General features: G+C 35.0%; 2 protein-coding genes across 5 annotated transcripts in view; one reads left to right on the forward strand and one right to left on the reverse strand.

The window, feature by feature from the left end:
• The window catches only part of SUPT3H (SPT3 homolog, SAGA and STAGA complex component), a 253578-nt gene that overhangs the window by 209609 nt on the left and 22849 nt on the right, over positions 1–21120 (reverse strand). The gene's annotated exons all lie outside the window — the stretch shown is intronic.
• RUNX2 (RUNX family transcription factor 2) overlaps positions 6494–21120 on the forward strand; it is a gene marked incomplete at both ends in the record, with an annotated part of 213030 nt that continues 198403 nt past the window's right edge. For both annotated transcript variants that reach the window (XM_084203333.1, XM_084203334.1), the window contains one exon: positions 6494–6551. In XM_084203333.1, the coding sequence (XP_084059459.1) occupies positions 6494–6551 (58 nt within the window). The remainder of the gene's footprint in view (positions 6552–21120) is intronic.

A 21120-nucleotide genomic window follows, 5' to 3' on the forward strand; every position in this document is an offset into this window, starting at 1 on the left:
GTCAGTTAAACACACAATAATTTAAATACACATTATGGAGCCAACTGTTGAAGCAGGCACTTAGAATGCAAAGAATATTCTACATATTAAATTATACAGGGAAAATACTGTTCAGGACATATAACATATAAAGTACAGATTCTAAATTCAGTATTCAATAAGTATGCAATTAAAAAAAAAAAACATTTCATTTTTATTACTTACTGAACTAATTTCATGTCCTAAATCGACATTGCTGTAGACTTACACAAGCACAGAAGCTACTAAAATTAGTATAACTTGAAAACCAGAAGCAAATTTTTATTGCTGAACTATGCCCCTGAAAACGGGGTTGAATATAAAAAAAAATGACACCAAATCTGAAGAGCGTAAATACTCTGTCTTAATATCTTTTAAAATCTGTTCCCTAATCTTGACTGAGGTTTGAAAGTAGCAAGTCTGTATTTTTCCAGTGTAAATGTTGTGCAAAAGCTTTACAAACATAGATCTAAATCTGCAATTGCCATTACTAAAATAAATGAAAAATCTATAAGCAGCAGTGAAACCGGCATGCAAATAAAAGAACTGTCAAGACATATACTGCCTAAAAATAAGCTTACAATAACTATTTTAAAGACTGTGTGTGGTCTTACCCATATATTTTGGCAAGATGCACTTTCTCCAACCACAGCTAGATTCATCCAAAAGCAGTGGCACTGGAGAGTCTCTGTCTCACCTGTCAAACTTGAAGAACGTTGTTCAGCAGACCACCATGAGTCCATGGATAGGATCCACAGCACTACAGCAGCTGTTCTTGATAAGTGTTCTCTAACTAGAGAGGCAAGCGCTTCAAAAACGTTCTGTAAGAGGATCACCCTTCATATACATGCATTTAAAAACAAACAGAAACAAGAATATATCCAGAACAAGACTTTCAAGACATTTGTGGCACAACATCAGTGACCTCATCTGCATCTCTGTCCGATATCTGGAAATATTCACAGAAAATTTGACTCTATTAAATTTATCTTGGAACTTAACCTAATTATTTACCTCACACAAATTGCTACACTGTTCAAATTGCAGGCAATCAAATAAAATAACTGGAACTCCTAAATCTTCAGGGTTGAGGAAAGTGAATTTTCCTCTTTTCAGTTCCTTTCCCACGAATGACATGGAAAATTTTCACACCAAGCTACATAGAGATTAAAAGTGGGAAGGAGAGGTAAAAGGCTGCTTGACTACAGTAAATGTAAGATTCAGTGAAAATGGGATGAAGCATGAAAAGTTGAAAGTTTTAAAATGACCTAAGGGGATATATTGCCAACCAGAAAAACTAAGAAGAGAATTCCTCTGAATTCTGTTTGTATAAAATAACTTTGACTGTTACTAGAAGGCACATAATCATTAATTTCCAGAGAAATATGAATATTTTCTAAAAATAGGTCGCTGCTTTAACTGTTGAGATCTGCTATGGTTTAACTACTAGTAGCATTGTATCCTAGAAGCAGGAAAGGCTCTAGAGAGATTACTTTCACTTTTCCCTAGATATATTTAGTGTACTAACTAGCATAGTTAGGATATTATTTTTCTTTGGTTTTGTCAGTAGCATGTTTGAAATAAATTTTATTAAGTGGTAGTGTATGTAACATTGCATTGTGGGTAGCAGTTTCCTGCCTTAACCTAGCCACATCCTCAGCTGTTATATGAGACAAGTTTCCCATATTTTCTGCAAGTTGACTTTAAAAAAAGAAAAAGAAAAAAATATAGACAGGAGAAAATAACTAGGAGGAAAGGATGATCTTAAGCACCATATATTGACTGTTTAGAATGGGAGCATCTAATCAAAAGGACTTTTTTCTCAGTTTCTGTACAGTCTACAAGATCTAGGGACACAAGGAAAATCATGCTTTCAAAAAAAAACCTGAGCAGGAAGAATCAAGATGAGACACATCTGATCATTAAGATGCAGCCCCTTATTCAAAGCCTGATCAGGAGTTAGATTATTTCACTGGAGAATAACTTTGATATGAAGAAGTCAGAGAAGCAGCAACTCAAAATGAATGGAAACAATTTTTGACTACTTGCTATGCCATGATGTACTCACTGGTTAAGAGATGACCATCTTTTTAATTAAAACAACAGTTCAGTTTAAGGTTTAATGTGATCTTCAGTAGCTTGATTGCACTGTAGAAAAACAGACAACACTTTTTTACCCTAGAAAGGTAACAGTACTTCTTCCCCCTCTACATTAATGGTCCCAGGCACCATCCACTTCAAACCATATCTTATTTAGAGAAAGGCAGCAGTAACACTCAGATGCTCACTGCTACTCTTGCAGTAAGTATACCATTTTAAAATGAAGGAATGCTGAAATATCCTGGCTGTTGCAATTTTTTTAACCAACTGGAAGTTTTAGTCTTTGCTTTAAAAGTTATTTTAGTTACCAACATACTCTACTCTTGCAGAGATGACAGAAATGAGAAGTCTACAAAAGACCCAAGTCTAACAACAGAAGTTTCTCAAAACGCGCAAGTATTTGAAAACAAACAGTATTTTAAATGTACTAGCTGTGAACATATAGAAAACAAAATTTTCTTCCTCTAAAAATTGTACTTACTCCTCAGTTTGAAAAACACAGCCAAGGAAAGAGTTTTCACTTAAAGAAAAAAACCTGCTCTAGTGGAAACAGCTACATTAACAACACCTACAGTGACTACCTGCATCTGAGGAAACTACACCAGGACTTTCTGAATTATAAAAATCAGCATCTTGTTATTGTATATATTGTAAAACTTGTAATGAAATGCAATCTAACAAGTTTGTCATCACGCTGCTCTAAGCAGAGTATATCATTCCAGTTGTAGCATAGAAGCAAACATTTAAGTACAAATAAACTTTCAGCAGGGCATCACGCTGTTTATACACTGGATGAACTTTTGAGTGACATAAGGCAAAATGTTTGGAAATAGAGCATAGCTTAAAAGTTCCAAAATACGCTTAAAGAACAGTGGAAGATGTAATTATCTTTTAGTGTTGCATTACAATTGACTTTTAGATTTCATTTGTCATCAAAGATCAAGCTCAAAGTTTACCAGAGAAATTCCTTAGCATAATACTTCCTTTGTAAGTGTAATTGTGACTCAAAGCATCCCCTGTGGAACTCAGAAGTGAACTTCCATTTTTGTAGATCTACCTTTAAACAAGAGCCTGTCAAGCCTGTCATTAGTCTACAATCAAGACACTGATTTACACAGCAGATTTTCAGGATTCTTGCATCTGCGTCATCAGAAGTGCAAACTATACCAAAAGAAACCACCAGTTTCACAGGTATTTGGTCTCAAAGTTTTGCTTTTTAATGTTTCTGTATTTAAAAACCTGCATTTTTATCAGTGACAGTTTTTTACAAACTAAATCTCTATTACTCAGCTACAGTATTTGCTTTTTTGTTTTTAATGACTTTTGCTTTATTAGATGAAGACTTCTTTGTAGTGCTCTTGATCTGAGCAGGTGAAAAAGTAAAAAAAAAAATCTTAACGGTATCATATCAAAGCACAGCAACAAAGTTAGAGAATAACTCTGCATACACAAGTGAGCCATTCTGGAGAAAAAGTGAGAACAGCCTTTCAAAGCAATAATATTATATTTTCAGACTTCTGTAGGAAGCTCAATTTTTCTAATACTAAAGATATGACTAAAAATAAAGTGCAGAGTTTTGAAAATCAAACTTTTTTTTTCATATCAATGGAAATCAGTATTTAAGGTCAAGACAACAGTTATCTATTATTTAAAAATACTGCACATACCTGCCATCAAATAAAAGTTGATCAATACCTTCAATGTGTAACTGTAGCTGAAAACTACAAACTTAAAATTTAAGAGTTCCCCAAATAACAGGCAGCAACCTCCAAAAGCTTTTGCTGCATCATAAATAGATTAAAACTTTAATGCATACAAATATAATCTGTATATGAAAAGATTAGTACTCTTTCCATGATTTTTATATCCTTAAGATCTTTTCATTGATGCTCTTAACCATACAGAGTAAACAAAAATAAAAGCAATTCATGAATAGGAAAATTAAATGTCACCCTTATTTCTAAGTGGAATGGGTTTTTTGTAGAACATTCCTTTTTCATTTTATGGTAAAATTCTCTAAGTTTGGCAACATGCAATAACTCTCAAAGTATTGAATGAAGAACAATGCAATTTACCTCACAATAATTATTATGAATTAAGTTTTTATGAAGAAAGGTCTATGATTTTTTTATAATTATGTAACAAAAATCAAAACAATCTATTTTTCACTGAAAAATCTTCTCATTTGTCTCATTCCCAAAAAACAGAGAACCTGGTTTCCACCCACACCTCCAGCTATTCATATCACACAATTCTGGCCAATTTCTAACCAAAAAAGCTCAGGACAAAGAGGAAAACAAAAAAGGAGGGATGGCAGCATCAAAGAGATGCATTTTATTTTACAAATAAAGCTAAACGATATCTAGAAAATGTTTTATGTGATTCTTCTGCTCCCCCAAAAAAATGACAAAAAAAGAAAAAAGGAAAAAAAAATTTAATTCATTCAGCTAAAACTTAAAATTACAGTGCATCTGTGGTACAATCAGGATAATATGAAAAGTTCTAGATATAATGTCCAAAGAGGCAAAAAATGAGATACTTTCTCAAAGATGTTTCCAATTTTGTTCTGAATCTGAGTGAGCAAATCAAGACTACTAATACACACTGTCTGTGCACATTATTCCTTACTACACACAGCATTTTGCAATTTATTTCAAAGCCTCTATTATAAACAAAAAAATACTGCTTTTGTTAACCCACTCTGTACCAGTACAGCCAGGGCTTATGTTACACAATCAAAGTCAAAGTTACAATACATTAAGTATATAAAAAAATATCACACACACATGCACACAGATGATATTAAGTATTTGAGTCTTACATATGCATCAAATTTATGTTTCATTTTAAAACTAAGTGTTAACATTAACTGGTGAATGAAGTTATTTATAGTCTCCCCAGAAGTTTAGGACTGTTCTATTTCCCTTAAACACCAGAACTACAATAAGGAATTAATGTAAGCACAACCAAACCCTCCCAACCCTCCCAGCTCACTCTGTTACACAACGTCCACGTTAAATCCTCCCAATGCCGGTGTTCCAAAGCATCACTCCCAGGCTGCAGCACACAACTAGTTATGATATCCAAATGACATATTTTGCCCCAAATATAAAAGAAACATAATTGCCTTTAATTTGCATCACATAAAACTGCCAAGTAGTTTTGAAGGCATGCAAAGCAAGGCAGACATGATTTAAGATTTGCAAAGGAATCCCCAGACTAACACTTCTGTGACAGCCAATTACAGTGAAAAACACAACCCCAACAAGCAGCCTGCTACTAGACCTTAGGAAAGGTAAAGTTTCTTACAATGAGTTACAGATTCACAAGTATAAGACGACAAGGAGAAAAAGTAAAACAGAAGGAATCCAGCCACCCAGCAAATATGAAGCAGACCCAAGATCGTGATACAATCCAAAGATGTAAATTATTGTAAATCATCACTGTTGTTCAGAATTTCACACAGCCACTTGTGCCAATTTTGCTCACTTTTCCACAGACACAATAATAAAGGAGGGAAAGGGAATGGGAGGAGAAAAAAAAAAAGAAAAAAAAAAAAAGGAGGGGGAAGAAGAGTGGGGGGAACCTGAACTGAGAGTACAAATAAAGTTCTGCTGTCCATATGCTTTAACTGTACAGAAGTTTGGGCTCTTACAGCATTTTGTACTCTCTCCAAAGCCTCATGAGTCACAAAAATTAAAAAGCTATGTCCCTCTGAATGCCAGGAAGGGCCTTACACGAGCCTTTTGTCAAAATATAAAAAAAAAATTTAAAAAAAAAATTAAAAAGGGAAAAAAAAGAAGAAAAGGGAAAAAAAAAAAAAAAGGAGAGAGAGAAAGAAAAAGCCACAGTGTAGGCAGTCCTACTTGGAGTCCTCTGATGTCACAGCCACATGACTTGCTCGCTCCAGTAACAGTGCTTGCAAAAAAAAGGAGTTTTAAAGCTTTTGCTTTTTTGGATTGTGTGAATGCTTCATTCGCCTCACAAACAACCACAGAACCACAAGTGCGGTGCAAACTTTCTCCAGGAGGACAGAAAGGAGTCTCTGGTTTTTAAATGGTTAATCTCCGCAGGTCACTACCAGCCACTGAGACCAACAGAGTCAGTAAGTGCTCTCTAACCACAGTCTATGCAGTAATAGTAGGTCCTTCAAATATTTGCTCATTCTCTTTTTTTTTGTTTTGTTGCCTTCCTTTTCACATGTTACCAGCACTACACAATTTTTTGACAGAGAAAAAACCAACTATAGAGTCTTTGCAATCCAGGGACACAGTAAAACTAAAACAAGGTTTGGCTATGGTTTGTGTTTTCAGTTTGAGGATCCAAGAAGTATTTGCACCAGAAGGTGAAAGCTCTGTGTGAACCGAGAGGGACTATGGCATCAAACAGCCTGTTCAGTTCAGTGACACCATGTCAGCAAAACTTCTTTTGGGGTAAGTGCTGCAATATTTGAGCTTCTGTTTTTCACTGTCGAGAGTTTTCTTACTTTGAACAATACTGGTTGCAGTTATCTAAGCAAAAAAAGGCTGAATGGGATGTTAGAATGTTGAAATAGTATACCTGGTTGTTTGCGTTTGTTTTTGGTTTTTTTTTTTTTTTGTGGGAAGTAACTCTAAATAGCTTCTGCAGATATAAGAACAAATTTGTTAGCTGGCAAGCTGAGCAAAGGGAAGTTGGTGGCTCAGTCCTTAGAGTTTGACAGCAGGTGTGCTCAGCTGTCACCAGGGTCAAGGTGTAGCAGCACAAATTTGAAAGAGCCTAATGGGAGCTAGCAAAATGTTTTCTATTATCTTAGGGCAAAAGGTAAATTAGTGAGTTAGTTAACAGCAGCTCAGAAAATCTCATTAAGGACTCTGGTAACACTTTTAGATCTATCCACTATGAGTGGTTAACAAAAGATACTGTAAAAGACTTAAATCACAGGGTTCAGACTGCTTGCTCTCGAAACCTGATGAAAATGAGTAGTGTGTAGCATACTGCAGCCTATCCTACCCAAAACTCCCCTATCATTGTTCCAGGCATCTTATTTTTACGCATATATCTCAGATTAAGTTATCAGTGTAAATCTGTAGTTTTCTAGTCCTCAGTTGCCCTCATTTCACAGCAAGGCTTGTTTGATAATATATTCAATTGCAAAAGCAAATTCTTCTCATTACACTTATTAAGAACAAGGCAAAACATTCATGCATGAAAATATTAAGCTATGAAATAAAAAATACATGATCTAACATGCTGCTGAATTTTAAGTTTAATTCAAAGTGGGATGTAAAAAACCCTGTAGAAGAGCACTGCCAAATATTTACTTCAATATTCTGAACTGTAAACACAGATTCCTTTCAGAAATCATATATGTATATACTGAAGTAATTATTTATATGCACTGTACATATAAATGCTCATAAAACTCATAAATACACTATAAAATTGCACCTCTATCTTTGCTTACTTTGAAAAGCTTCATCCTCTCAGAGTTAAAATCAGTAGAGAGCATCTCACTCACAAATACTAAAAAGAATCAAATAAGACTTTAACTGGTTTATCTGCAAGTAAAATGAAGTTATATTTTAAAGTGTACTGGAAAATGCTTTATTATCATCACACTTGATGAACTGCAAGAAGTACAGTAACAAAATATTTTCAAGGCATCTTTTACTGAAGCAGTTCAGACAGACTAACTGAAAATTCTTAAAACTTCAGGGAAAAAAAAAAGTCAAAACTTACAAGATTTTCTTAATGGTGTCCATCATGTTGAAATTATGTTGGGACCGTAGCTAAACCTATTTCTTTCCCTCCCTTGCCCCCCTTCTATGAAAAACAACAATGCTAGAAGCATTTCCAGTACATACATCCCCATTATTGTAGTGACTGGGGGTGCCTTTTACCCCTCCTACTTCACACACTTTGACGGGTTCCCAGTTAAGCTCATGAAGCTCTGAGACCGGGTAAAAGGACAGAAATTAAGAAATTGCTTCTTGCAGGAGGGTGACCAATTTAATATACGACCTGTAGATACCAGATGAGATAACATGACCTGTGGCTGGTCATGCAGCTGTAATACCCTGAACATTGAGCTGAAATGCAAACACAGACCCGGAAAAGCAGCTTTTCTACCCAAACTGGTGTCTGAGCAAAGCACAGCAGAAGCATAGCCAGACCACATTATCCCAGTGTTTACAACAGGAAATACAGTTTACATGTATAGGGACTTTCTTTTGCTTTTACTTCCAAAAGAGATTAGAAGAAATTTAGTTGGCTAAAATTATCAAAACACCAAGTCTGACTGCTTAATTCACCTACTTCTGATAATTCCTAAAGCCACTGGGAAATACTGTGATACTGTGCTTAATACTTTTCCTGAATTTCACTAAATAGGGTTAGATACCGGAATTTCACTTTGGACACAAACAAAAGATGCAAGGGACTACAAAATCTCATCAGCTCTGTCCGTGTGTAAGCAGTATAACCTGAGCTAAAACCAAATTTTGGAAAACCCACTTTTATAAAAAGAAGGCAGAATTTATTGCTCAAAAAAAGAGCCAGAATACCCAAGCTGCTCATGAATTTGCCGTTCAATGATGCAGCAGCACCTCAGAAAGCACGATCTGTTCTTCCTTTCTGTACTGTCCTTCTCTTCCCATCTCTACCTTATTCCTTTCAGGACTGTAGAGTTTAATTGTTTCTCTTCAAGACTGAACTGATGAAACATAATGACAAGTCATAACAGGGCAGGAAAACAGAGCTATGATTAACCCGCATGGCTGCTAATCTGTGCCATTAACCATATTCCTGAAAGCTTTTATTCCACTCATTTTTGTCTATATGCTTTTGACTCCATATGAAAGGGAAATACAAGACTAGCAAAGTGGAAGGATCCTTTCCTAGTTCATGCAAACACATATATTCCTTTCCAATTTAGTACATTTTAATTAACTACATTCTGGGTTTCACATTCAGATTTTCTCTACCTTGTGCCACTTATACACAGGTTTTGACTGCATCGAGCCTGTGTAAACCTTCTCAGGCTTTTAAATCTAACAGGATTCATTTCATCCAGCAAAGGCTATTATTTTACATCCATAACATTTGAAGGGAAAAAAAGGGCTCAAAATAAACACTATACAAAAAAAAAAATCAAACAGCATATTTGGTATAAAATTTGGAAAACATTGTTTACTCAAAGTATTTCAGAGACTGAAAACGTTCTCAAATGCCTCCAAAACAATTACAATTTTGAAATTGGAAAAGGCATCTTCAACTATATTCTGTGCATCTTCAGAGGAAGAATCCAATGAAAGAAGGAAATAGGGTCCCTGTTTAGCTGATAATTCAATCAATTATTTCACACGTAATTTCTCAAAGCTGATCCCAATGGAGATATAGTAAATCTAAAGTCTTCAAGTTCCGCTTATATTACAATACTCCTCAATATCTTCTTCACGAAAAAATGACAAACCTTTTGTAAATTTCAATTCTCATTTGCTTTACTGTTTGGTAGGGAATCTTAAAGGGTTTGTTTCATTTTAATAAGGAGAATGATAAGAGAGAAACAAATCCTTTTTCATTATCTGTGTATAGAAAGCAGTTTTCCGTATATTCCAGCTCTGTTTAATGTATTCATACTATTGTGAATATTAAGCAAAATCTCAGGAATCACTGCTCTTTGCATAAAATATAATTTAAAATACCAGGATTAAAAAAAAAAATACTGAAAACTATGCAGGAATAAGCATTCTCACGTGCATTAAAAAAGCTGCAGCTTCGCAAGAGGCTGCCGTTATCTGAAAGCCCCAAACCCTGCAGGATTGCTCTTCATCACTTACAAGGTCTGCAGGCAGCAAAATGCACTGATCTGTTTAATTAGCTGCCTCAAATGAACTATTAATAGCCAACATCGTTTAAATCAACCACACCAATGTAAAATTCAGTAAGATCAAAACGTTCCAGTTTGTTAGGAGAATATCAGAGTATCTGGTGGTTAAATAAACTGGGAGAGAAAAAAAATCCTATCTCATTAGGGGCACTAAGATTTTATCAGACATACAGGATTAATCTCTATTGAATAGGACCATTCACAAATCAAAACTCACTCCACTTCAATACTTTCATGCAGTGCTAATCAATTACAACCTTTTCTAGTTATTCAAAATCCATGTGCTTTTAATTTTATTCACTGGTGGTCTAAAATATAATATTCAGGCCAAGCTAAGTCATTCTGTGTTGCAACTTTGCTTTTTTTCAATAAATATTCATCTAGAGGTTTTCTTAGAGAGAACTGCTCATATGAAGACTGTGGTAATATTTTTATACTGTACCTCCTTGTTGAAGCAAAAGGTTAGGGGTTACCTAAATACCTCAACTGTATATACAAAAAAAGGAAAAGGTAAGTATTCACATGAAAAATCCAAAGGGACTATATTATTTATTTTTGCATTTCCTATGATTAATGATGCACCAGTGCATACTTGAAAACTGAAGTCAAAATAGGGTAACACCTCAAATTCCTTTACAAACTGTACAAATATCAAACTTCCATGCTGTATTAACTACTCTACCAGAAATATTTAAAGGCTCTGCCACCCCACATTAAGAGTATAACAATAATACTGAAATTCCTCTCAAGCTGTGTGATTTCTTGGTCATGGTCAGACTAATATTAATCTTAAAATTGCACCTTATAGCTTTATTTTCCCAATTGCTTTCAGAAGAGAGTCATACTTTTTAATGAGTAACAAGAAGGTTAGAGCGACTATAAGTAACTAACAAACATTTAATGCTGCACCCATTAAAGTAAAAAGGGGGAAAAAAAAGAAGCTAATAATTCTGGCAAGAGATGCTAACTAGGCAGTGCAGACAGTTCAGGAGAGACAGATAATAACTGTTTATGTACTGTCACACCTTGGGGCAGACACCATCAATGAACAACATGAATAACAACTAAGAAATACATGCTAGAACTCTAACAATGCAAAAAGCTAAAGCTAAAAGCAGAATTTGCCATTATTTTACGCTCAAGTCCAGCACACTTCTGTGGAAATTAAAGCAGAGAGGGAAGGGAGGAATTATCCTGTGCTTGCCAAGCTGCAAAGGTGCAGCGTTTCTCTGCCTGAAAACCACAGGAGCCAAGAGCAGCTGTCAGTGCTGGGCACCTCCTAAAAATCAGACTATCTGCATGTTTCCCTCTATGTACCCAATAAAAATCAACATTGTGTGTTGTAGGGGAAGGAGCTGGTTCTGAAAACTCATTAAATACACTCCATTAATAAGAATTACAATAAATTGCCATGTTTAATATGCCCTAGAGTATATAATATTTTAATTTAGTCAGCCTCAAGATAAATAGTGACTTTAAGATGGTAACGCCCAAAGCATTTTGGGGTCTTAATTTCAGCACTGGGAGAATCCAAGTTTCATACAAGCAGTTAAGAAACTGCAATAAGAAAATATACAACTGTTATTTTCAAGATAAAAAATTAATTTGCCTAAATGGAATAAATGCAATATATATTCTGATAAGCATACACAGAAGCAAATGAATAGATTGTGTGCCTCTTCAATGAGATTTTCCTTGGAAATTTTGCCAGACTTAGGAATTATTCACAGATTTTGATGCACAGACAAAAGTCCCCCACTAAACATCTACCTCCTCCACCACAGAATCCCCACAAATATCTACTCCTATCAACAAAATTCATTTGTGCTCACATTACATACAATAGTTTTCATTTCTATTAGATATATTCATTCCAAACTGCCTTCTAAATTCTTATGGGAAGCAGGCTAAGGAGGTCTATCTTCTGCTCTCAGGTGTTTTTGTTTTTAAGTTAATAAAGCCTAAATCTAAGAGCACGTTTCCTTACATAAACATGCTCTCTTCTACAAATAAATATTAGACCTGCCACTTAACATACTGAAAAGCACACCCTAAAGAGAATATTTTAAAGATGAGCATAAAGACAAAATAAGCTCAGGTTACTGTATCATAAAGCAGTTTAACACTTCCAATTGAAAAAAAAAACCAAAAAACATTATTCATGCATCTGTTTCCTGTATATATTTTTTATTCTGCTTGTTACCATACTGTGTCCTGTTCTAGCCTTCTTTGTGTAGCTTTAAGTTTCCTATTTCATGTAGGAACTTGCCCCAGGAGGGAAAACTCCATAGGTTTTCTCCTGACTCTCTTGAACTGCTGAAGTAATTTTAATCAGAGCAATTAAATTATTCTGCACAACCTACTCCTCATTAAATATTTTTATTTATAAAAATTAATTTTAGAACAGCAAAAGATTAAAGCAAAAAGGCTACATTCTTCTTAAAGTACATAGAATGCTTTAAAAAGTAAACATTTTTGTACATTATCCACTGTATTCATAATAGTTTTCCTTAGTAATATTTTTTCATCTCCAGTAAAACCACCTTTATATTTACAGCAAAGGGTAGAAACAGTTTCTTCTGCTGTCTCTATTAAAAATGCCATATTCATTAAGGTCAGGCAGTTCTGGAATTAAGTTTTAAGTTTTAATATGTTATAGCTAAAAACCCCATGGCAAAATTTTTTTGCAGGAATTTATTCAAATATGATTACTATTTTTCTGATAGACAGCTTATTTTACATATTATATTTCCTCCGAATTGCTAGCATTTCATAATGAATTAAAATTTATTATCATTCATTTTCTTGATTAAGGAAAGTTAAAAGCTGATGACCTTCCATACATTTATTTTCCCCAGAATTTATTTGAACCGTAAGTGTGCCAAACCATTGTTTACTTATCCCTCATGGTCAGATATCTTACATCTAAATCTACTCTGTGGTTTACTGAAACAGAAAGAGCCACCGCCAGTTACATAATATAATACTGTTCAGAGGAACAGGATCCGGCCTTGATCACAATGAAAATTAACACTAATGAGATGCATTTGCATCTATATGCACAGACACACATGTACATCAAGCACCATATGCTGTGTGCAGTGGCTCTGCTGGAACAAATTGGAGCAGGGGGATGTTACAAGCCATTAGTAATTACTGAACTGAATTTCTCAGTCAGACATATTTATTTGACCCTATATACACAAGCAAAAGAAAGGGTTGCTTATGATTTCATTAAGAAAAAACAATATAGATAAATAATTACGCCTAAATACATTGACTAGCAGATAGTGTTAATCCCTCAAAAGACCTGTAATTCATATAAATACAAATCAGAAAAGACAGAGTTAAAACACACAATATTTTAATGTATCTGTGTGTGGTATTCGAACAGGGTATTCTTTCTTTTAAGAAATGTTAATGAGCTGTGTATGTGCAAACACACACACGTATACAGTTCAAACCTCTAATTCCTACTAACTTACACTTCTAAAATTGTGAAATTCAAGTTAAAGAAGTCAAACCAGCAACAGCATAAAGTTAGAAGACTTCTCTATCAGTACAATATTTTCCACCCTAGCACTGAAGCCGTAAAGGATAATGTGCTACTGCATTCAGATTTGCCAGCAGTACGCCAAAAACATTTGCCACTCTTCAAGTATCTTGCTAGCATGCTGTGGAGGAACTTGCCAGGGTCCTGTACTAATATTTGTTAAAAACTTTGTTTATTAATGCTACCACAGTATTCTAGATAAATTTTAAGTGTTAGTGCTTGTAGTAAAATAACAAATGCCAGAAGTACTGATTTTGGAATACTTGGTAAAAATTATGAGAGACACGTCTAGTGTCAGTCCCTTCATACCCTCTTACTGCTTCCCATAGTTCAATGACAAGAGAAACTGATTTTTTGGGCATCAGACTGGCCACTCTTAACTCTCCTCAACTTTCAAAGTTAAAACACATTTTATCCAAAGTAGTCTTATTTGTAGGTCAGCTGATGTTTTTGACACAGTGCAATATATTTCCACTGAAGTGGCTCACAAAAAAAACAGCACAACCACATTGACATGGAAAGATCCCTGATACAAACGCAGAGTTGTTCTGCCAAGAGCTGACAGTCATCCACAACTGCATTTTTGTAATAATACAATACATTAAAAATTTACTATGAACACAAATCCTCATCTAGAATCAGCAAGAATAATTTTACATTAGTTAAACAGGATTCAATGGAAATTAAAAGGCATTTTAGGATATGACTTTAAAAAAAAAAGTTGAGGACGATAGTGTCAGAATTTGCTATTTTCATTTAACACGTATCCAAAAGCCTTTCAGGTGAGCCATAACACTAAACCGCTGTGATATTTATGTCCTTGCAGCATTTTCTGTATGAATTCCAGGAGTAATCTTCATTCAAATGCATCATCTATTCACCTTTAAATAGAAAACTTTAAGGGAAAAAAGTGTCACATTTGCTCTGTAATGCTGAAGGGACACATCTGCTCTAGCTTAGGGACTCAATATTAACAAGAGTTTGATGAATTAATTCTACCAGCTATTGTACAATACTCGAGCACAGGAGCAGCTTTGTGACTGAGTACTTACAGCCTGCAGTATATTTACTTCCTAACACAATCTGCAAAACTTATTTCCTCTAAGTAAGACCATCCATATAAATTCACACTAAAAGAGTTCATCATCTGCATTTTTCCAATCAGTGGTATCAAAGTTTAACTCCACTGTGTTTGGGTATTTGTGGAATAACCAATCCATAACAATGAATGGTTTATTTAAAACTGACAGGACCAGAAAGCAGCGACTATTTACTTAGGCGCCGTACCTTAGTGTACACCAGTAAAAATGTTCTCTTTTCCCAAAAGGATTTTCTGCAAAAAGGGCATTCACTTTGCTTCCTTCCCACCCCTCTTACATCCAACTCTGTACATTCAAAACTAAGTGCTATATTTTTCTTGCTATTCAGTATATTTTTATTTCCCCCCTTTCTGATTAAACGGCATAAACAGAAACACTAAAATTCAGATGTTACACTCTTTATATTTTATTAAAGAAATCAACATTCAGAAAAAGTGCAGTCATTTCTGGATTAAAAAATAGCATCTAAGTAACAAAAAAAATTAATTTAGCATCAAATGGGAAGAAAGTTATCTTTCACAGTGCAAATAATTTTCACACTGGAGCTAGAACAGTTTCATTCTAGTGCACAACTGTGTATTGCATATGCAAATCCTAGAACAACTTTTCATTTCAGAGCGTTTCAGGAATAGGACCTAAAATCATGCTCTGTTATTCTGGATGGCAATTAACTCAGTCATGACCTTGTAATAATTTGGAGTTCTATGATCATTAAAGTAAAATTTAAATATTACCTTTAAAAGCAAAAGAAAAATCTTAATTACAGCTGAGCTAACTGCGTATTAATCCATCTTAAAAGAAATGAAGACTTAAGCTTGCCCAGATATAAAGATAAATTATAATAATACTCATTAAGTACAAAACAAAGGCTTGAAAAAGTGCAATTTTATTACTTTGAATTATAATATTATTTACTAACTAATTTCAAGGCACATGTGTAGTGCACATGTGTAACATCTACTCGAGGGAGCCAGCTCACATAGACACACACACGAGCTGGAATGTTCCAATTCTGATCAAAGATGTGTGTAGCCGGATGTGCGGTTAATTCACTGATCAAATTTTCACAACTGAAAAACATCTTGAGACATAAAGTCCCAGTTGTTAGTAGTGTGGGCTCTGTGCTTTATCATCAGAGTTACTCTTCACAATTTCACATTTTATGATATAATTCAAAAATAATATAATCTCTCACACACTTTAAAAAATATTAAAAAGGAAGAAGCGAAGATAAAAAGGCACTGGTTTTAGCTCCAGCATTCTTAAAGGGCACAGTGAGACTGAGAGAAATAAATTTAAAATACCCATAAGAATCTGAACTCTAATCTTAGTGACATGTTCTTACAGTAAGCTTGTGCTCCATAAAACTTATATAAAAATGTCAGGAGCATAGATGCATAGCACATGCACTCACCGTAAGACACAAATCTGCCCTGTAACAATAATATACAGTAGCTCTTCAACGTGCCTGAAAGATTTTAAAATGCACTAAATCTATAAAAACAGTCTACTGACAGACTTCAGCTTTATCTACTAAATCAACCAGATGTATGGAATAAACACTATTTAATAGCTACTAAATTTTTATCAGCTTTGTATAAAGTTAGACAAATTTGAAGTAACAGTTTGAAGTCTTCTACCATTACATTTCATAATCTTAATTGCTTACTGAACTGGCTAGATACAGTAAATATACATCATATAATGGCTAGTCCTTTTCAGCAGATATGCATAAAAGAAGAATAATCTAAACAAACTAAAAAAGATACTTAAATGGGCAGCAAATTTACTAGTCTTAACACTGATTTAAAAGATGTCTCTTTCTCTTCTTTACGTACCTGGTTGTTACCAATTACTGACGTGTCTTCACCCCTTCTTGTTGCAAAACTTCCTTTAAAACTTACAGCACACACAGCACAACATTTGAGACCTCTACACATAAAAATGCTCTTTTTTTTCAGTAGCAAAGAAAATCTGAAGGTTTTTTTAGGCTGACGATATCTTCACATAGAAACACAGAACGTCTGCAGACAGTAAGAAGCCTTTAGTAAGCCTTTTTGCTGCACCATAATAATCTGATCCAGAAATTCAAGGGTACCTCAAACAACGGGCTACCTGTTCTAGCCATGCTTAGGAATGTGGCCAAATCATTTTTATTGATTTAACCTTTATAGGAATGCTACATATCCTCAGAGCAAAACATTTCTAATGCATTTATAATATGATATACCTCTGAGAAGCTATGAAAAAAAAAATCTTGCGACATAGGCTAGCTCCCTCCACTATTCTGTTTTTCCCAAATTAGTAATCAATAGACATACAAGTGTTAGGATATTTTCTGAGTATACATATGTCTGTATTCATAGGATGAAGCCAGAAACTAACACTTACAGAGGACAAGACTAATATCTGACCTGTCTTTGTTTAAGGAATAAGAACTGGCGAACTGATAGCCAAGACTCTAAATACTCCTTTCATTCTAGAGTTACACATCAATCATGCTACCTGCAAACATATCAAGTTAAAACTTCCAGAATTTACAGTCCTTTTTTGAATAAACTGAGCAGCATGTTAGTTATGTTCAGAGAGCTTACAGAAGGTGGCTTGTGTATCTCACCAGAATTCTTAAAGAACTATTTCTCAAATTCCCTCTTCATCAGAAATCTATTTCATACACATTTCAAACAAGTACTTCTCAATGCCAGATCCATATTCTATTATTTTGAAACTTAGGTTGGAACAAATAGTGTATTTTAGTATTTGCTCATTCTGGAATGTTACAAACCACACTTCAGCATTACCAGGAGTTACTTGTTTTTCAGAAAGTAAACTACTCCGAGCTGCTCATTATGGTAAACTTTAGTATAAAGAAGAAGTGAATACAGTGACTGAAGAGTCAGTCAAACAACAGCAAATATATTTATGCTACAAAACACATTTATTACACTTCTTATAAAGAAAATTATGTGAGAGGTGTTTGGTTAAAAAAGAAAAAAAAAAGAAACAACAAAAACAAAACTCAAGCAGAAACAAACAGAAATAGCTCCTAGCATGAAATTCTAGTATGTTATTCTTCATAACAACAAGAACCCCAGCCAGGCACAGTTTCAGCAGGCAATATGCTGTAACACAAATCACCAAGTTTAGGAAGATTCAGTTCCACATTTTTTCTGGAAACAGCATTGTCTAGACATCACTGATATACTCTCATCTGTGAAAAAATATGACTCAATCCTACAAAGAAAGAAAAAACCAATTCCTTTGTGAGAAGGAATTAGGTGGATAAAAAAAGTACTAGTATCAAAGCTGTGAACTGTAATTAATGTATATGGCATATGGAAAAAGCATGTATCTGCCAATTCTCACAGACTGGTTTTGTCTCTTCTCAATAAGAGTTTGGCTTTTGATTATTATATCACTAATTTGATTGCAAAGTTTTACATCACTGTTTGTTTCTTCACCCACTTTTTCTAAGAAAGTTCTAAAGATTATTTCATATCCAAAACACACAACAACCACACAAAATATCCCCTGGCATGAGCCTTACACTTCATTAACCAGATGAAATCAAGCCTTTAATGTGAGGTGCAGCAGTGATTTCTCCAAGGGCAGAGTAGTTCTACTTTCATTCATGGTGCACATGATGAACTGACCAGGTAAGTGCCTGCATTCATGCAAACTCAAGTTTGCTTTGTACTACCACAGCCTGAGAGCATTCAAGCAGTTACCACACACAGACCAGGGACAATATCTATAAATAAATAATAACTCCAGACCAGATCCCAGAAAGTTCATTGATGCATGTCAGATCATACTTACTTGATTTCAGCTTCATTACATGTAGAATAACAGTTCATGGAGCAAGAGGAAAACACAAAAACTTACAGATTCTATAATAATAATAATAAATAAAAAAAAAAGCGCGTTGGATAATACACATCCCAACATCTTTGTAACTAACCTAGTGCCCAGAGCTGTATCCCTCTTCCACTGGCATCTTACAGAACTGTTGTCAGTAGCTTTTATAGTGCACCTTAAGGTAGGACCCAGGTAATGCTGAAAAGCAGTGCAGTATGTTAGAAATGCAAATTTTTACAGACAGTGATGATGGAAGAAGGCCAAGCTAAATGCAGTTACACCAATACAACTGCTTATAGTAGCACACTTCTTTTTGTAAAATAATAGATACATTTGTACAAGAGGGTTTATTAGCAGAATTATTCTGACAAACAATAACATCTTTTGATGCTACAGAAAAGCTGCTCTGTGCTCGCATGTGAGAAAGGTCAGATGGTGGAAAACTTACTTCATACTCTTAACCTGTAAACTCTTTCCTTTCCTGACTACTAACAAATGTCCTAGCAGGGGAGATCCACAGCTTTTCCAAGAACTCACGTAGGGAACCTTTCGCTCTGTTCCGATGGAACAGAACTTGTGCACGTTCACCTCAGGAGCGCTGCCCTCCGTGGCAGCTCTCTGAGTAACTCTGTCTACACAGGTCTGCCACAGAAAAATTGCCTCCAGATTTTCACTTCATTACAGTTTTATATATACACAAGCATATATCCATACACATCTGTAAAAAGCAGCAAACTTGACTACTCCAGTCTGCATGCTATTAGAGAAGCAACTGTGATACTTAGGAACCTCTAACTTGATTTCAGTGTTTGGAATAAGGGAAAACAAAGTCAGGAGACAGCAGCCTCTGGGAACGTATTTTGCAAGACTGTTTTATAAGGGACTCCAGCAGGAAAACTGAACACATAGGAAAAGCTAGTTCAGTCTGGGATTATGCATCAAAGAGAGAACATACTTGTCCTTGATGACATGCACAGTGGCTCAGGAGTGGCAGGAGCACTAAGGCTCAGGCAATGCACACGTTTTGTCAATGTGTAATTCATGTAACACAGTTTGTTTTCATGGCAATTCTAATGATTCTCTCACATTTCCTTGTAAATTTGTTTGGTTTAAAGATTCTCATACACATTTTGTAATCGTAAAAATAGTAGGAGAATGTCACTTCACAGCCAAATATTTGACTCTGGCAAACTTGTCTTTTAGGGCTCTGCCATTCATCTCTCATGCTTCTGATCTTCTCAGTCTCAGGTCTTGAAAATATGGAACATAGGTCTGGTCCCATTTTCAAATGCCAGTTCTTGGCCACTGGTCTTCTCTTTTGAGGGTGCTTCTCAGCATCACTGCACTTATCTACTGTCCCACTCTCTCATCCATTTTCTGATAGAGCAGGGCACAGCTCCCACAAGAAGCTGATTTCAAACTCACCTGAAGCTCCTGTAATGATCATAGATATGATTATTCTACTTTCAAAAATCATCAAAAAGAATATGAGCACCTTGCTAAAAATTTTGCAACTGTCTGATTTTTACATGGCAATGTTTATCAAGTATGGCTTTTAAAGTTCCTGGCCCCAGATGGAAGTAAGAGCCACCTGAAAATCCTAGACATCTTAAGAACAAACCCTGAATCCCTCATTTCTTTTACAGGAATTCTGTAAGATTATGGTTTTGTCATACATTTGTTCAGTGCCTGCCAAAAAATACTGATCCATAGGTGTGACCTTTATAAGACAACACAGATTAGTCACAACAGCAGAATGTTTACAAACACCATCATCAGTTCAGTCTTGCTGAGTATGTGTTTATTCTAGCCCCAAAGTAAAGCTGTCTGCAAGGTTAACTTATTTTGATGTACAATTGAGAAGACTGTTCTTAAAAAAATAAATATTAAAAATTCATACTTATGACTCACAACATCAGGACTTGATAATTTTGGTTCTTGCTGGAAAAATGCTTTAGCAAATATTGTCAGCAATACGCTTCCATTTTCTTTGTGTAAGCATATTTTAAATCTGAAAAAAGCAATGCTAACAATTGTGCCATCACCAAATATAGCTGTTCCCTATTTTGGGTTTGAATTTAAAGGTATTTCAACTAGAAAACTGGTTTTGGCTGAAACTAAAAACTTAAAAAAACTCAAAGCATTTAAAAAAACTCACCAACTGCCCTGGTTATAGCAACAGCACCATACAGTGTTCTGAACAAAAAGAGTTGATCACTGTGTTCTTTCTCAGCCAGCTTCTGAAAAGCAGAGCTTACATGATATGCATGGTATTGTCCTTTATCTGGTCCTGATACATCTACACTCCTTACTGAAACTACTGCCAGGCCTGAGACTGAACAGGCTGAAATAGTCAACCCATGAAGATGCAGTGTAGCAAGGTGAAAAAACAACCAAAACTGCAAAAAGAACTTATTTTTTTTCCTATTGGACACTACCTTTCAAGGGAGAAGGTCAGGGGAGGGGGTGCAAAATTTCTAAACACAGAATTTTTGGCAGAGAAGATGTTAGCAACAGTTTTAGAAACCATGATCAATGTGAAAAGATTGAAGGAACTGAATAAATCACTGTAAAGTGAATGGTGACCAACTGTTCCTTCCTCAGTACTGTGGTAAAAGACA

This window comes from Fringilla coelebs (genome assembly GCF_963513975.1).
Source record: "Fringilla coelebs genome assembly, chromosome: 3".
NCBI classification, from domain to species: Eukaryota; Metazoa; Chordata; class Aves; order Passeriformes; family Fringillidae; genus Fringilla; species Fringilla coelebs.